Source organism: Mus musculus, chromosome X (genome assembly GCF_000001635.26).
Source record: "Mus musculus strain C57BL/6J chromosome X, GRCm38.p6 C57BL/6J".
Lineage (NCBI taxonomy): Eukaryota > Metazoa > Chordata > Mammalia > Rodentia > Muridae > Mus > Mus musculus.
The window spans coordinates 8,237,407-8,255,335 of record NC_000086.7 but is presented as its reverse complement, the minus strand read 5'-3'; the positions used below and the strand labels follow the sequence as shown (position 1 = coordinate 8,255,335).

The window sequence follows — 17,929 nt, the reverse complement described above, 5'->3', positions numbered from 1 at the left end:
TGAACTCTGGACCTTCGGAAGAGCAGTCGGGTGCTCTTACACACTGAGCCATCTCACCAGCCCCCTAAAACATTCTCTTATCTAGTTACTAGTATACCTGTATTTAATAGTTTTCTTACTAAATGTATAGAGACATATTACCATATACACTGTATGTTATATGTATAGGGTGATGCCTAGGTTTTATACATGATACACAATATATAAAATATTTACTATTTTTCTTCAGTTCCAGGAGATCCAATGCCCTCTTCTGGCCTCAAAAGGCACCAGGAATGCCTTTGATTCCCATACAGATATGAAGGCAAAAACACGCACACACACAAAACAAAATAAAATCTAAAAATAACTTTTTTAAAGAATTACTTATTTATTTTATGTATGTGAGTACACTGTTGCTATCTTCAGACACACCAGAAGAGGGCATCAGATCCCTTTACAGATGGTTGTGAGCCACCCATATGTGGTTGCTGGGAATTAAGAGCATTTTAACTATTGAGCCATCTCTCCAGCTCCTAAAAATAACATTTTAAGAATTCAGCAGTACACTGGAAACAACATATATAGGTTTTCACAAGTAAGCTTGTTCAATTTTGAGAATTTTGTAAACTGACTGTTAAATAACTATTGTTAATATTGAAACGCTAGGGCTGAAGAGTTGGCTCTGTGGTCAAAAGTCCTTGTTGCCCTTGAAGAAAACCCAGTTTCAGTTCCCAGCACTGACATGATAGCTTACCATCATCCTGACTCCAATTCCAGGGTCTGACACCTCCTGAACTCCTTAAGCTGCAGACGTGCATGTTTTCTGCATATACATGTAGAAAAAGAACACTCATACATATAAAATTAAATTGATCTTTAAAATGAAATGCTGATTAATCTCAGCATTAAGAAGGCAGAGGCAAACAGATCTCTGCGAATTTGAAGCTAGCCTGGACTACATAATGAGTTCTAGGACACCCAGAGCTACATAGTAACTCTCTGAGAACCTGTCTCAAAGAAATAAAATAAGAAATTCAGAACACTAGGGTGGGAAAAGCTGAAACCTCAGCACTTGGCAGGTGGGGAGTGGTTTGTGGGTTGGAGATCAGCTTGACCTATGTTGAAACCATGGGGAGAGGAAGAGAAAGAAAAATAATACTGTGAACTTAACGATTAAGTGGATAGGATTTTTATGCATAATAGATACTCAAAATGTATCACTTCCCAGTTATCTGACTATATCGCATTCATTTCCTATGTTCTTGAAGCCATTTCTCTTTTTGTATGGTCGAATTAATACATAATGATGTCCTGCTGCACCTGTGTTTAGACTACACATGGGTGACTTAAAATCTGACCAGATGATAGATAATATGTAAACCATGGAAACTAACAAATGCTACAAACAGGCCCAATCCCCTACCCTGCCAGAAGCCAGTTAACCATTTACCAGCGCATTGCTGAGAGCACTAGAATAGTGCCTAATACACAGTAAATACTTTCAATTATTGTGTTTCATGCACTAGGTCATGACATGAGCACACACACAAGAACACATACATAGGGGCTGGAGAGATGGCTCAGTGGTTGTTGGGATTTGAATTCAGCACTTCAGAAAATGAATTTTTAAAGAACATATACATATTCATACATGCATATATGCTTTAAACTTTTATTCGCCGGGCAGTGGTGGTGCACGCCTTTAATCCCAGCACTTGGGAGGCAAAGACAGGCAGATCTCTGAGTTCGAAGCCAGCCTGATCTACAGAGTGAGTTCCAGGACAGCCAGGGCTATACAGAGAAACCCTGTCTCGAAAAAACAAAAAACAAAAAACAAAAAGAAAGAAAGAAAGGAAGGAAGGAAGGAAGGAAGGAAGGAAGGAAGGAAGGAAGAAAGGAAGAAAGGAAGAAAGGAAGAAAGGAAGAAAGGAAGAAAGAAAGAAAGAAAGAAAGAAAGAAAGAAAGAAAGAAAGAAAGAGAGAGAAGGAAGGAAAAAGGAAAAACAAAAAATACAAAACTTTTATTCATTCATACATGTATTTATTCATTCGTTCGTTCGTCCGTTTATTTATTTATTTATTTATTTATTTATTTATTTATTTGGGGGAGGGGGCGCGTGACAAGTGCGCATGTTGGGGATCAAAGGACAACTTGCAGGAATCAGTCTTCTTCCATCCATGACCTTGTGTATGGGGAATCGAACTTGGGTGGTCAGATTTGGCGGCAAGAGCCTCTACTCAGTGCGTCTCGCAAATCCGTAGACATGCTTTTCAGTGGTGCGGGTGGAGGCGGTGAGGGCAGTGGTGGTGGTTAAAATGTATTAAAAAGTATTTGGAAAATATACAATTAGAAAAGGATGTGCATCCGATTAACACCGTGAATTCTAGATAGGTGATTATCCCTTCTTTTCAGATGAGGAAACTAAAGTTCTAAGGTGGCAAAATTGAAAGCACTTCAGTCAACCGGTAGAAGTAGGATTCAAAATTGCAAATCGTATGCGGTAGCTTCCCGGTAGTAAAATTCAAAATTGCTCGCCGTAGCCTCCAGGTTAGCTTGCTTTCGCAACAGACTTTTCACTTCGCGTGGTCACGCTCCACCCCCTTTGCGTAATTTCCTTTCCCTCCAGACTTAAAGAAAAATGGGCGTGGTCGTGCCCGCTGAATTTTGGGAAATGTAGTACATAGGTTAAATAACCGTCCCGATGTAAAAGGGAAAAGGCGGCCAAGTAAGTTATCTTGTCTGAGTGAGCGGGCGATGGGGGAGGGGTGGAAGTTTCCCACGTCAAGGTCTCTCCGTGTAGCCAGACTAGCCGAGAACTCAGGATCTTGCTCCGGATCGCAGCTATAGGACCCTGGCCTTGAAACAAAGAACAAAGAGCCGGTTCACAAGCCTTGCAAAACTATTGGCCAGACGATGTCAGTTGCATTCTGGGAACTGAAGTTCCTGTGACCGGGATATGTCGACACAAGATGACGAGACTAACGTCATACGTTGTGCTCCGGTCTGGATCTCCGTGGAACTGAACTGTTTTACAAAGCAAACTTTACCGCGTGGCGACAACCTCTAGGCGTGTACGACAGGCCTTCGGGTCCACTCCGAACACCAACTGGAGTCTGTAATTTTCAGTTTGCAAACTGTTCTCGAGGCTGGTGAACAGCCACGCTCTGTATCCAAGAGCTGAGGTAGGTCCTAGGGCACTGATGACTTGAAAGGGACCGAGACTGGAGGCATGCCTGCCCTGTCTCCAACTCGGGATGAGGGGATTCACTCTCGGTACTGCAGCTGCATAGTTCAGTCAAGCCCCGAGAAGCTTGCCTAGAGCAGGGAACTAGATTGTTAGGTGAACTCGAACGGGGTGCAGCATAGAGCTACACAACTGATCTGCTATCTGCTGGGCCGACTTGAAGGGTATTTGGCGGTTCTGATGGGCTGATGGTCTTTGAGGCTCTGCAGATGGTCTTAGGGATGTTACTAAAAGATGGGTCTTGAAGGTATTACACTCGTGGTGCTGTGTCTGCTGGAAAATTAATGAAGGCTAATAATAAAAGTGGTGGCTATTTGGCAGTTTACATAGTAATCGTATTGGTGAGGTTCTGGAGAGAATAACAGGTGCGTAGGCAGAGTGCTAAACTAATGGGGTCAGTGACGAAAGACAAAATAGAAGCTATATGAGTGACAGAGGTAATCTTTGTATTGATGCAAAGGATCCCAAAGGCCACTCGTGTGATCTTTGAGAGGTTGGTTGGAGGGCTGAGTTAATGGAGCTGGTAAATTGGTGTAATGGAGCCCTAACAGGTCATGGTCCTCCAGGCATTAGTGGGGATTAAGGTGGTAGTAACTAATGACTGGAAGCTTAATCTATGATGGAATTGGTGGACTGCAGAGTGGAGAGAGAGAGAGAGAGATTAGGCTATGGGAGATGGAATGAGGTTGTGTCGGGTAATAGGTGTGAAAAGCAAGGACTTAATGGAGGGAGTAGTAGGGTTCTGTGACTCTAAAGATAATGGAAATAACTAGAGACGGTCAGGTGTTGATAGAGATGAAATGGGCAGAGAAAATGGTTGCGAGAGAGATTACTTGTGTAGTGTGTCCGTGACAGTAGTTGGAAGAGAGCAGAGTCAGTAGTGGGTCCTCTGTCAGTTAACTGTGGAGTCTGTGATGTCCCTCAGAGATGGGGACCTAAATGTGATCAGAAAAAGGGCCTGAGAGTTCATGATAAGGTCCTGGGCTTCGGGTTCCATGTGTTGAATGAGCTGACTGTCGTGTGGGACCCATGAACTCAGTTAGCTGTACTTTGTTTTCTTTGACCTGCGCAGGACAGCATCAGCACACACTGTCTGCCAGCAGACTGAGATGGGACGGACATCTAAGGATAAACGGGATGTCTACTACCGCCTGGCCAAGGAGAATGGCTGGCGGGCCCGAAGCGCTTTCAAGCTCCTGCAACTGGATGAGGAATTCCAACTCTTCAAAGGTGCCTAATCTGGGGGCTAAGTGACCTGGGAGTGGAAGAGCAGGCTGCTTCTGAAGAACTCACTGTAGTAGCTGGGCTGACTTGGAGCACGGAGACGGGGAAGGAGATAGACCACAAAAGAGGAGGAGGAGGAGGGCACAGGGGCAGTGGGTAGACATAGGTTCTCCACAGGACAGAGGTGACTTTTGCCGCATCTTCTGGTCATGCAGCTGAGCAGTATGTCTTCACTGTGTGTGCACAGGTGTGAAGCGAGCGGTTGACTTGTGTGCAGCCCCAGGCAGCTGGAGCCAGGTGCTGAGCCAGAAGGTTGGGTGAGTGGAGGGGCTAGAGGGTGACCTGGGGGGCGGGGGAGGCGTGGGGCGTCAATCCGATGCTGACATGTGCTATCCACAGGGGCCAGGGTTCTGGTCAGGTGGTGGCCGTGGACTTACAGGCTATGGCTCCACTGCCAGGTGTGATACAGATACAGGGCGACATCACTCAGGTGAGTGAGAGCATGCCTACGAATATTGGGGTTATCCTGAGTGACTGCCTTCGTTTGGGGGACAGTAGAAAGGAGAAGAGAAACAAGACAATAAAAAAATGAGAAAGGCTATTTAATCCTCGAATTTTAAAAAGCTGAGGGTGAAGGATAATAAGACCAAAGCTGGCCTGAGTTATCAAAGGACTTCGAGATGGCTTGAGCAGGCAAAGCTGGCCTGAGTTATCAAAGGACTTCGAGATGGCTTGACAGCAAACCAGGTGACTGAGTTCAATCCCAAATGGTGTCCTCTGACCTCCACATGCGTATGTACCCAGACACGCACACAATTAATGAACAAATAAATGCAGTTTTAAAATATCTAAGGGGCTGGAGAGGTGGCTCAGCAGTTAAGGGCAATCACTGGTTGCTCTTCCAGAGGATATGGGTTCAATTCGGAACACCCACACAGTGGCGCACAACTGTCTGCAACTTCAGTCCCAGGGAATCAGTTGCCCTCTTCTGGCCTTCCCCCAGTTCCAGGCACACATGTGAGGCACAAACATGCATAAAGGCAAAATACCCATATACCTTAAGAAAAACAAAGGAAGAAAGGGAGAGAGGGAAATCGAGAGCATTTCTAATTAGTTTATTAATGTTGTTATTAGTTGTTGTATGTGTGTTTGGGGGAGGGGTCGGGTGCCATGGTGTTCGTATAGAGGTCAGAGATCACTTGGAGGAGTCAGTTTTCGCTTTCCACTCTGAGTTCCAGGAGTGGAACTCTGGGTCACAAGGCCTGGCAGCAAGTGCTTTACCTACCAAGCCAGGTCACCAGCCCCTTAAAAATGTTTTCTTTTTTTTGTTTTCTTTTTGTTTGTTTGTTTGTTTGTTTTTTCGAGACAGGGTTTCTGTGTAGCCCTGGCTGTCCTGGAACTCACTTTGTAGACCAGGCTGGCCTCGAACTCAGAAATCCGCCTGCCTCTGCCTCCCGAGTGCTGGGATTAAAGGCGTGCTCTTAAAAATGTTTTCTAAAAGAGTAAATAAGAAAGAGGAGGGGACTGGATATGTAGCTTAGTGCTAGAACCCTCATGTGGTATAAACAGAGCATACTGGGTTCTGTCCCAGTACCAAAAGACAGAACCTGAGAAAGACGGAGATTGACCCCCTGTGCGTAGACTGTATTGCAGAGACACCAAAAGATGGTGAGGATGGTTCCCCAGAGATCCAACTACGTCTTAGTCAGACAAAGCCTCCAGAACATGGCTGTCCCCAAGGCTTTGAGGCGAGGGCTGTAGGCAGGTGGGATTTGAGGGTGAGGGCAGCAGAGGGGTACTAAGGCTGTTCACCCCCCTTTCTCCATAGCTTTCCACTGCCAAGGAGATCATCCAGCACTTTGAAGGCTGCCCTGCTGACCTAGTAGTGTGTGACGGGGCTCCTGATGGTAAATGCGCTGTGAGGGTGACCTCTGTCTCTTAGCTCAGTTTTTTTTCTCCCTCTTTCCCTCTGTTCTTTCCATTTCCCCCCTTTCTGGCAGTCTCTCCCTATCTCCGCCCTCATTGCCCATCCTCCTCCTCCCTGCCTTTCAAGTTTGTTTGGGTTTGGTTTTTTTTTTTTTTTTGGACTGTTTTGTGGTGCTAAAAATAGATGAACCCTCATGTGTGCGAGGCAAGTCTTCTGCTGCTAAGGTTTACCCCCGCCCGTCAGCTTCGTGCTAGACTGTGTGTCAAGCCCCCTGCCTTCTCATCTGAGAGCCTGGCCAATCCTGTGCTTGGTTTTTGATTTGTGGGTTGGTTGTTTGTTTGTTTGTTTGTTTGTTTTTGCCACCCATTTATTCAAAACATTTTCTGACCACACGTTGTGTTGGGAAAGTGTGCATAAATAAATTCCACTGGTCTCTGGCCTTGTGAAGTCAATGTTTCCGTGGGATTGCATAGAAAAGACACAGTTGAGGGCTGGAGAGGTGGCTCAGCAGTTAAGAGCACTGACTGCTCTTCCAGAGGTCCTCAGTTCAAATCCCAGCTACCACATGGTGGCTCACAACCATCTGTAATGGGACCTGATGCCCTCTTCTGGTGTGTCTGAAGATAGTGACAGTGTACTCATATACATTAAATAAATAAAATCTTTAAAAAGAGAGACAGTTGATCTGATGGCTCAATGCCTGTAATTGCAGATCTTGGGAGACTGAGGCAGAAAGATCACTGGAGCTCAAGGTCAGCCCATTCTCAAAAAATAAAAATGGGGGGGCGGGCTGGCTTAATGGTTAAGAATGCTTGTTATTCTTCCAGGGAACTGAGTTCATTTGAGAGCCATCCATGCCTGGTGACTTGCAACTGCCTATAGCTTAAACTCCAGAGGATCTGACACTCTTCTTTTGGTCCCCATGGGCACACGCATGTGACATACAAAATGCAGACACACATACATAAAATGTTTTAAAAATACACAAAATGAATAGCAATTCACAATTTTTTAAAATTTATTTCTGTTTATATGAGTACACTGTAGCTGCCTTCTTCAGACATACCAGAAGAGGGCATCAGATCCCATTATAGATGATTGTGAGCCACCATGTAGTTGCTGAGAATTGAACTCAGGATCTCTGGAAGAGCAGTCAGTGCTCTTAACCGCTGAGCCATCTCTCCATCCCTACAATTTTTAATAAAAAGATAAACTTTTTAAAAAGATAGAACAGGTAATAGATCATGTAGGGAAGTCACTAAGACAGGCTGAGGAAGTAAAAACTACCTGCTGAGATTTGAAATAAAATAGATAGGAAAGGCTGTATTGACTTATCATCAGAAAGAATTGATAGCGAAGGGGCTAACAGGGCTGTCAGTTACAGCACTGCCCTTGATAGTGCAAACTTGGAGAAAGCCTGAGGGTTGTAGACCAAGGAAGTATCCCTTAGGCTTCTTGAGCAGTGTGAGGGGCAGAGGTGGAAGCAGACACACACACACACCAAGAGGAGCTGGCCACTGCAGTAGTGCAAAAGAGTAACTTATAACAGTGGGGGCTCCAGTCACAGGTAAGGAGAGAATGGTCCCACTTTGAAAATAGAATGGGCTGGATCTGCTAAGGTCTGGAATGTGAGTATGATGCGGGCCAAAGTTGGTCACAGGGACTAAGGTTTTTGACATGAGTAACTAGAAGATCGGATGAGCTGAGAAACATCAAGAAACTGGTAATAGAGAAGGAAGTAGAAATCTGCTTTTGAACTGGTTGCACCTATGGGGTTGGTTTATCAATACAGCCCCACGAAGCCATCTGGGTAGAGGTAGACATACTAGTGCTGCTTGTAGGACAAGTAGTTTTCCAGGATTAAAATGACTTCCCAGGTTGCTAAGCACTCGGGGCTCAAACTCTAGTTGGAAGACAATGCTCTTTCCAGAACCTTCACAGTAAGAAGGCCTGAAAAACATCCTTGGTTTTCTAATCTCTGGTATAAGAAGACATGTCAAGTCAGAGAGTCCCCTAATGCTGTTCTTCTTGCTACAGTCACTGGTCTCCATGATGTGGATGAGTACATGCAGGCCCAGCTTCTGCTAGCTGTGAGTAACCCTGGTGGCTGCCTCTGCCCTCCTTTGGCCCCTTCTTGCCTGCTTCTGCCTCCACCATACCCGCCTTTCCTTTTTGCAGGCTCTCAACATCGCTACTCATGTCTTGAAGCTAGGGGGCTGCTTCGTGGCCAAGGTGAGCCTTGGGGATCCTGCAGGAGTGGTGAGAAAGGTCCCTGCCGGGAAAGGGCCCCCTTACTTCTATAGCTTGCCTTCCACACCCTACAGATATTCCGAGGCCGGGATGTGACCCTGCTCTACAGCCAACTACGTATCTTCTTCTCCAGTGTGCTCTGCGCTAAGCCCAAGAGCAGCCGGAACTCTAGCATTGGTCAGTGGGTGGGTGACATGGAGGCCTGATTGGCAAGGGGGTGATTGGCCATGTGTCTGCACAAGGTTGAGGTGACAGAGAGTCACCCCTCACTCCAGGTTTTCCCCCACAGAGGCCTTTGCTGTGTGTCAGGGTTATGACCCTCCTGAGGGCTTCATTCCAGACCTGACCAGACCCCTGCTGAACCACTCATATGGTGAGAGCCAGAGCTGGTGGTGACCCATGCCTGGGAAAACTTTACCAGCTCCGTGTGCCTTGTGTCTCTTTTTTTTTTTGGGGGGGGGGGGGTTATTCGGCTTACATTTCCATACTGCTGTTCATCACCAAAGGAAGTCAGAACTGGAACTCAAGCAGGTCAGGGAGCAGGAGCTGATGCAGAGGCCATGGAGGGATGTTCTTTACTGGCTTGCTTCACCTTGTGTCTGTTGAGAGCCCTCTGCCTCACACTCCGATGGCAGTTGTACCCCCTTAGGGATATTTCAGATAGTCTTCCAATGGTAGCCTTGGTCCTGGTAGAAATTCTGTTGCAGCAAACTAAGCATTCACCCAGGGAAGATCCTAAGTGTCTACCTTAGGGAACCCCTCAGGTAGAAAGCTCACCTGTATTAAACATGTCCCCTGTGGAAGTCTGTAGCCTCTAACCTGATAGGCAAAGGTGGAACCTGTCTCTGTAGATCCTATTTGCATGAGACAAGGTAGAATGTACTGGTAAAACGCTGAGCGGGCATGGTACAGTGAAAAAGCCAGGCCACAGGCTGACATTTTAGCAACAGTGATCAGAAGGGAATGTGCACCAGAGGGAAAAAGGACCATGATGGTGGGGAGGGGGACTTCAGTGCTGGTGTAGACTGTATCTTCACTCTGCCTCTTTCTAAGATACAGATTTCAACCAGTTGGATGGTCCCACCCGTGTTATTGTGCCCTTTGTGGCCTGTGGGGACCTCAGCGCCTACGATTCGGACCGCACTTACTCTCTGGATGTGAGTGTCCAGCCAGCGGGGCAGGGGGCAGGAGATTGTCTTGGACTGGCAGATCCTCATCATCTCTTGTGTCCTACAGCTAGACGGTGGCTCTGAGTACAAATATACTCCACCCACACAGCCCCCCATCGCACCCCCATACCAAGAGGCCTGCAGGTTGAAGAAGAATGGACAGCTGGCCAAGGAACTCCTCCCCCAAGAATGCTCCATCAACAGTGTGGACAAGTTGCCCCAGCCTCTGGCTATCCATACCCTGCTAGACCCCAAGGTATGGATATGTACCTCTGAGCCCACCATGACATCTCCCCAGTGTGCCCGTTTCTGTCCTGACTGACTCCCTCTCCTGGTCCTTTCCTGCCTTGCAATCTCTTTAAGAATCCCTAGCTCAGCCCACTGACAAATGGAAAAATGTAGCCAAATAGCTGAGTTCCTTTTCTCTTTCTTTGGCAGGTGGAAGACAATGAAATTCATTGTTGACCTTAACACATTAAGGTAAATTTGCTTTTTTCCCCTTCTAAAGTTCAAGTAAAGGGTACCTTTAAGAACAATCTGAATAGGGACTGCAGGCTGGCTCTCTAGTTAAGAGCAAGGATTGCCCTTGCAGAAGATCTGAGTTTGGTTTCCAGCAACCACGTGTGGGAGCTCACAACTGCCTATGACTTCCACAGGAGCAGACATCTCTGGCCTCTCAGGATACCTACATTCACAAGCACACACCCAGGACACACATACACACACACACAACACACAATTAAAAATAATAAAAATAGTTTGGTCATGGTGTCACTCACTTTTAATCCCAGCACTTGGAGGGGTGGGGTGCAAGCAAGTCTCTACAAGTTTGAGGTTAGCCTGGTCTGAATAGTTCCAGGCCAGCCAGTGCTACATAATGAGACCCTGTCTGTTAAAAAGGAAAGAAGGAAGGAAGAAAGGAAAGGAAAGGAAAGGAAAGGAAAGGAAAGGAGAGGAAAGGAGAGGAAAGGAGAGGAAAGGAGAGGAAAGGAGAAAGGAAAGGAAAGGAAAGGAAAGGAAAGGAAAGGAAAGGAAAGGAAAGGAAAGGAGAAAGGAGAAAGGAAAAAAGAAGAGAAAAGAAATCCCTCAGTGGGTTGAAAATATAACTCAGTTTGTAGAGTGCTTACCTAAAATGCATAAAACCCAGGTTCAATCTCTAGCTACCACATAAAAGTCGAGGCAGAGTAATCTTAGCACCCAGCAGATACAATAGAAGCAGCAGAGTTTCTAGAGCATCCTCAGATCCTTAGCAGGTTTGAAGCCAGCATGAGCTACACGAAAACCTGTCTCAAAAAGTAAAAGACCTCAGTACAGTTTTACGGGGGTTTTTTTTTGAAACAGGGTTTGTCTAACACTAGCTCTGTAAAGCAGGCTGGCCTCAAACTTATCAGAGATCCACCTGTCTCTGCCTCGAGTTCTGGAGTGAAAGGCAAACACTGCCACCACCCAGGGACTTTAAAAAATAAAGTTTATTTATTAGGTATACACTCATACACATACAATTTTTTTAAAATCTTTAAAGGGTTAAAAGGTTCCATCTTCAATGCTGCCAAGAAAATAAAACAGATAAATTAAGAGCTGGGGATGTAGCTTAGTTAGTAAAATGCTTGTCTGGAACAGACAGAGCTCGGAGCCCCAGTACCATGTAGCCCATGCCAGTAATCCTGTGGTAGGAAGTTGTCTTAGTTACTTTTTCATTGCCGTGATAAGACACCATGACCGAGGCAATTTATAGAAGAGAACCTTCATTGGGGATTTACAGTTTCAGAGGCAGAGCCCATGATCACCGTAGCAGGGAGCATGGCAGTAGGCTGGCATGGCTCTGGTGTAATTGTAATTAGTAATTGTGAGATATAAACCACGGGGCAGACACAAACGGGGGTGGGGGGGGAGATTACTGGTAATAACCTGGGCCTTTGAGTCCTTAAAATTTGTCCCCAGTGACAACGCCTCTTCCAACAAGACTGTAACTCTTAATCTCTCCCAAAACACTTCTACCAACTGGGCACCAAGCATTGAAATATATGAGCCTCTGGGGACCATTCTCATTTAAACCACCACAGACATTCAGAAATACAAGGTCATCCACAACTCTATACCAAGTTGTATGTCCAAGAGGACAGCCTGGGCTCCATGAGACCCTATCTTCAATAAAAACAAAGTTGGAGCTATGGAGGTGGCCAAAAGATGGTAGCAGGTCCCCTGGAACTGGAGTTACAGGTAGTTGTGAGCCACCATGTAGATTCTGAGAATCAAACCCAAGACCTCAGGAAGAATAGGCAGTGCTCTTAACCACTGAGCCATTTTTCCAGCTCCTGGCCCCCACTGCTAAGTTGGTTTTGGTTTTGTTTGTTTGTTTGTTTGTTTTTTCTCAGTAAATGAATGTGCAGAGAGCGTCTGAAGAACTTGAAGCATTTCGCTACTACCTGTTGAGGGGGTTGATAAATATTTACTGAATGAATATTTTGCAGGCACTCTGGGTTTAGAGAACCAGCAGGAGACAAAGAGCCGGGATTTATACGTTGTAATTTGTATTTGCCTGTGTGTACAGTGTGCTACAGAAACAATGGTCTCCTAAGATACCGGCTTATTTTTATACAATAACAAAAACACCCAAGGTGTATTTCCCACAGAGACGCCCTGTCACTGAAATGCATGGCTGCACATGTAAAAGGAATACTGGCTATGGAAGGCAGGAAAAGTAGAACAAAATGGAGGAAGTCAGAGAATGCAGACAGGAGTTTAGAATTTTGAAAGTCTTTTTCTAGCCAGGCAGGTGGGAGGCAGGGGCACCAGGATTGCTATTTCAAGGCCAGCCTAGTCTACATGCAAGTTGACAGCCAGGGCTATGTAGAGATCCTGTGAGAAAAGGAAATAAAAAATAAAAGCATGTTTTCTTTTTTTTTTGTTTTTTCGAGACACGGTTTCTCTGTATAGCCCTGGCTGTCCTGGACCTCACTTTGTAGACCAGGCTGGCCTCGAACTCAGAAATCCGCCTGTCTCTGCCTCCCAAGTGCTGGGATTAAAGGCGTGTGCCACCACTGCCCAGCAAGCATGTTTTCTAAAAGACCTTTCTGAGGTAAAGAAACCATGGAGGGGATTGAGGTGTGGGGACTTGTGGGTTTATCTAGGGGAAGAACATTGCAGGGAAAAGGGCACAGCAGAATTCAAGGTTAAAACTACCTGAAATAGAAGAAGCCAGCTGCTCTGTAGTAGGGTGGACTTAGTCTAGCCATTAGGAGACATCCTTTTCTGACCATGGCTTAGCAAGTTACCCACATTTAAGTCTTCTGGTATAAAGGGCACCTTAAAAATTTGAAACATGAGCTGGAGAGATGGCTCAGCAGTTGAGAGCACTGACTGTTCTTCCAGAGGTCCTGAGTCCAATTCCCAGCAACCACATGGTGGCTCAGTACCATCTGTAATGGGATCCAATTCCCTCTTCTAGTGTGTCTGAAGACAGCTACAGTGTACTCATATAAAAATAAATAAATAAATCTACTAAAAAATAAAAACCAACAAAAAATTGAGACACCGACCAGGGATGGCGGTACACACCTTTGATCCCAGCACCCAGGTGGCAGAGGCAGGCGGATCTCTGAGTTCAAGGCCAGCCTGGTCTATATAGTAAATTCAGGACAACCAGGGCTACAGAATGAAACCCAGGGGCTCACACCTACCTAATGCACCAGGCACAACATGGTACACAGATATGCAAGGCAAAACACCCATGCACATAAAATAATTAAACAAGTAATCTCAAAAACAAAAAAAACTTAATTAGAAAGACAGCTCAGTGGTTAAGATCACTTGCTGCCCATTCAGACAATCAGGGTGCAGTGCCCAGCACCACATGGCAGCTCACAACTGTCTGTAATTCTGATTCCAGGATATCAGGTGCTTTCTTCTGCCCTCCATATTTACCAAGCACACATGAAATGCATTTACATACATGTATGGAGGCAAGACAGTCATACACATAAAATGAACATAAATAAAATCTTTTTTTTTAAACTGAAGCAGGCCAGGTGTGGTGACACAGGCCTTTGACCCTAGTACATAAGCGACAGTCCAGCCTAGGCTACATAGTAAGACCCCGTCTTAAGCAAAACAAAAACAAACCAAACTCCAAAGCGGGTGGGCTGTATGTCAGTGATGGGGCTTGCCCGGGGAAGGATCCAGAGATGAAGTAGAAGGAAAAGACTCCCTGCCAAGCCCAATGGCCAACCAGTTTAATCCTTGTAACCCATACAGTAGAAGGAGAACTGACTCCCCAGCATTGTTGTCGGCACTTGCACACGTATACAAAATAAATAACTGTAAAAGAAAATTTTTAGACAAATTAGTTCTTTTAAAATTGAGGGGTTTTCCCCTTTTTATATTATTTATTTATTTTATGTACATGAGTACACTGTAGCTCTCTTCAGACACATCAGAAGAATCAGACCCCATTACAGGTGGTTGTGAGCCACCATGTCGTTGCTGAGAATTGAACTCAGGACCTCTGGAAGAGCAGTCAGTGCTCTTAACCGCTGAGCCACCTCTCCAGCCCAACAAATTAGTTCCTGAATGCCTATGGCCCTCCTGTTCAGTCCTTGCCTGGTCACAGTGAGGAGCTACACAGCAATGAGAATGAAGTACTACTTGTAGTTAACCTTTGACACGTGTGGGTTTTTTTAAATATATATATACATTTCCCTTTATGTTAGAGTTTGCAGGAAAAATCAAACTAATACAGCCCAAAAGCTGCTGCCTGCCAAGACAACTAGAAGCTGGCTTGATGAGTTTGTTTGCAGATGTCATCTATGGGGACTGAACAGACCGACCTAGAGTGAGAATCTATAACACCTCCATCATGACAAAGAAATGGTGAAGAAGTCCTCAGAACTGCAGGAAGGATTTGTTGAGACTGTGAGCACATTCCTCTTCTCCAAACCTCTCCTGGAATGTCCTAGAAGGCCCAGGAATTCCCCCAAAGCACTGGTTCTTCCTATGGTCAAACGTCAGCAACCTCCACCAAACATGATGGAGGAAAGCGTGAATGTTGTCACTATGACGGAAGTTCAGCTTTAGTCCCAGTTAACAAATATTGGCAATAAATCAAAACAGGAAAAACCCTACATATGCACGTTGCTTACTTTTTTATATGACAGTTCACAGACATCTGAAATACTGCTCATATTTCTCACCACTTTGAATGATAGTTGATTTTATAAATTAATCCTATAATTAGACATCTCATCTATTACCGCATCCCAATTGGGTGATTGGCTGGGCAGGTATTTGTAAGACATCCTCCCATATAGGCTACACCGCCCTTAAAACTCAAAATCCTCCTGTGTCAGTTCCCTGAGTGCTGAGATTACAGGCCTGTGCCACCAAACCTAGCTACTGTCTTCCAGTTTTATTCAAATGTAAGGTGATAACTGTATTTCAGCATAGTCTGCTTTCCTCATCATTCAGACGTGTTTGTGTGCATATGCAGGTGTGCCTTCAAAGACGTCCTGTGATGGGCTGAGGATGCGGATGCGGTAGGTAGGTCCTTGCCTCGTATGCATAAGGCCCTGGGTTCCAATTTCACTAGCACACACACAAAGCCTGATAGTTGGATGTAGTACTACCACCACCTATAGTCCTAGCTACTTGGGTGCCTAAAATGAAAACCCTCAAGCCTAGAACTGCAAGGCCAATGTGGACAGTATAGCTAGGCCCTTTTCAAAAACAAAACAAAGCAAAACAAAAGGTGAAGCCAAATGTAGTAGTACTATAATCCCAGATTTCCAAAGGATTTCTCAAACAATTTTTGCTCTAGTTTTGCTTTATTTTGTTGAGAAAGGGTCTCATGTAGCCAAGGCTGGCCTCAAACTCACTGTATACCCAAGAATGACATTGAAATACAGATCCAAGCTGAGCGTGGTGGCGCACGCCTTTAATCCCAGTACTCGGCAGGCAGATTTCTGAGTTTGAGGCCAGCCTGGTCTACAAAGTGAGTTCCAGGACAGCCAGGGCTACACAGAGAAACCCTGTCTCAAAAAACAAAAAAACAAAACAAAAAAAAAACAAAAAAAAAAAAACAAAGAAACAGAGATTCTCCCTCCCATCCGTACCTCCCAAGTCCACATTAAAGGCATGTTTCGCGATGCCTGATTTTACCAGACCAAAGTTTTTTAGGTTGACAGTCTTTTCTTCACGCTTAGCTAACATGTACAAGTCCTTGAATTGTATGCCCAGCACTACCAGTATAAGCGGGTGTGGGAGGGAGACTTGTTTTCTAGTCTCCCTAGAGCCCGACAGGCAGCAGCTGACATGCACGCCCTAAGCTACAGGGTGCCGTCTTCTGTGGCCTAATCCAATGTCTTTACAAACCCTCGTATTCCTGTGCGCCTGCACTTTGGTCTCTGACCACGCCTCTCTCTGTGATGCCCGGAATGTCTGCACCCCACTCTGTCTAGAGGTGTTCACACTACAATGGTTTAATCCAAGATGATGATTTTCATTCCAATCAATGTGACCACAGGAATGTCCACAGCCCAGGCTATCTGACCTCAGGAATGCATGTCTGGAGGGTCCACAGGAAGGGCATTCAATCACAGATGCTTCTACGCCCACACCCATTGCCACAGCAACTCCGCAGTGCCCGGGAAAGAGCTCCACAAGTGTCCCTGTTCTGGGCTTTGACTCTTAGGAGTTGTATCGGTGGGGCAAGTGATCCAGGCAAAGGAAGGGGAAACCTTGTGCTTGCCCTATTCCATGAGCAGCACGCAGAGATGAGGGATGGAGCTGGAACAGTCAACCTGAGGACCAGTGGTGCGACATGAGATCAGAGAGGGCCTATAGGAGGAGCAAGAAATGCCTGAATGGAACCCAATAGCACAAAAAAAAAAAAAGCTCAAGAATTGAGAATCTGGAGAGATGGCTCCACTTTAAGAGCATTTGTTGGGGCTGGTGAGATGGCTCAGTGGGTAAGAGCACCCGACTGCTCTTCTGAAGGTCAGGAGTTCAAATCCCAGCAACCACATGGTGGCTCACAACCATCCGTAAGGAGATCTGACTCCCTCTTCTGGAGTGTCTGAGGACAGCTACAGTGTACTTACATATAATAAATAAATAAATCTTAAAAAAAATAAAATAAAAAAAATAAAAATTTAAAAAAAAAAAAAAAAAAGAGCATTTGTTGTTCTTGCAGAAGACCTGGGTTCAATTTCCAACACTCTCAAGGTATCTGAAAAACACCCATAACTCCAGCTCCAGGTCTGATGCTTTCTTCTGACCTCCTTGAGCACCAGATATTACATGTAGTATATAAAACAGACAGAAAAAACACACACATATAAGTGAAATACATCTTTAAAGACTGGGTAGATTGGATTACTTAGAATTAAAGGGCTTCTGTGCTCCAGCAGAGTGAACAGACATTCTGTATACAGTGGGAGACAATTTTTGCCAGCTATATACTTCACATAGAGTTAATACCTGGGTGGTGGCAGGGCTCACTGTTAAGCCTAGCTCTTGGGAGCCTGCAGATCTCTGTGATTTGGAGACTAGCCTGGTCTACAGAGCAAGTTTCAGGACAGCCAATGCTACACAGAGAAATCCTGTCTCAATAAAATAAAACAAGCAAACTGAAAGATTATTGGCCATTTGTATTTCCTTTGTTTGGTTTCTTGAGACAGAGTCTCTGTGCAGACCTGGCTGTCCTGGAATTCAATCTATGGACCAGGCTGGTCTCGAACTCACAGAGCTCCACCTGCATGTCTCCCAAGTGCTGGGATTAAAGGTGTGCACCCTCCATATTCGGGCTGCTCTGTATTCATAATAGCAAGAAAATGGTAGTATATTTATACAATAGATTTTTATTCAGCTGTAAAGAGAGATAATTTTTTAAGATTTATTTATTTTTATGTATATGAGTACACTGTAGCTGTACAGATGATTGTGAACCATCTTGTGGTTGCTGGGAATTGAACTGAGGACCTCTGCTCGCTCCAGCCCAAAGATTTATTATATGTAAGTACACTGTAGCTGTCTTCAGACACACCAGAAGAGGGCATCAGATCTCAGTACGGGTGGTTGTGAGCCAGCATGTGGTTGCTGGGATTTGAACTCAGAACCTTCCAAAGAGCAGTCAGTGCT

The 17,929-nt window shown here is 45.2% G+C and overlaps 1 protein-coding gene across 2 annotated transcripts; it reads left to right on the top strand.

Annotated features, from left to right (window-relative positions):
• Positions 1 to 2,929: 2,929 nt before the first annotated feature.
• Positions 2,930 to 16,668, top strand: Ftsj1 (FtsJ RNA methyltransferase homolog 1 (E. coli)). Of its 2 annotated transcripts, none has more exons than NM_001290430.1 (13): positions 2,930 to 3,164; positions 4,299 to 4,456; positions 4,698 to 4,767; positions 4,850 to 4,940; positions 6,279 to 6,357; positions 8,415 to 8,467; positions 8,556 to 8,609; positions 8,702 to 8,804; positions 8,917 to 9,000; positions 9,687 to 9,784; positions 9,864 to 10,052; positions 10,235 to 10,276; positions 14,506 to 16,668. In NM_001290430.1, exons 2-12 carry the CDS (start codon positions 4,336 to 4,338, stop codon positions 10,259 to 10,261), a joined length of 969 nt encoding a protein of 322 aa, NP_001277359.1. In that variant the 5' UTR covers positions 2,930 to 3,164; positions 4,299 to 4,335; the 3' UTR covers positions 10,262 to 10,276; positions 14,506 to 16,668. The 2 variants fall into 2 exon arrangements, with proteins under 2 accessions (NP_001277359.1, NP_598752.2); NM_133991.2 differs by having other exon boundaries at positions 9,681 to 9,784.
• Positions 16,669 to 17,929: the final 1,261 nt, after the last annotated feature.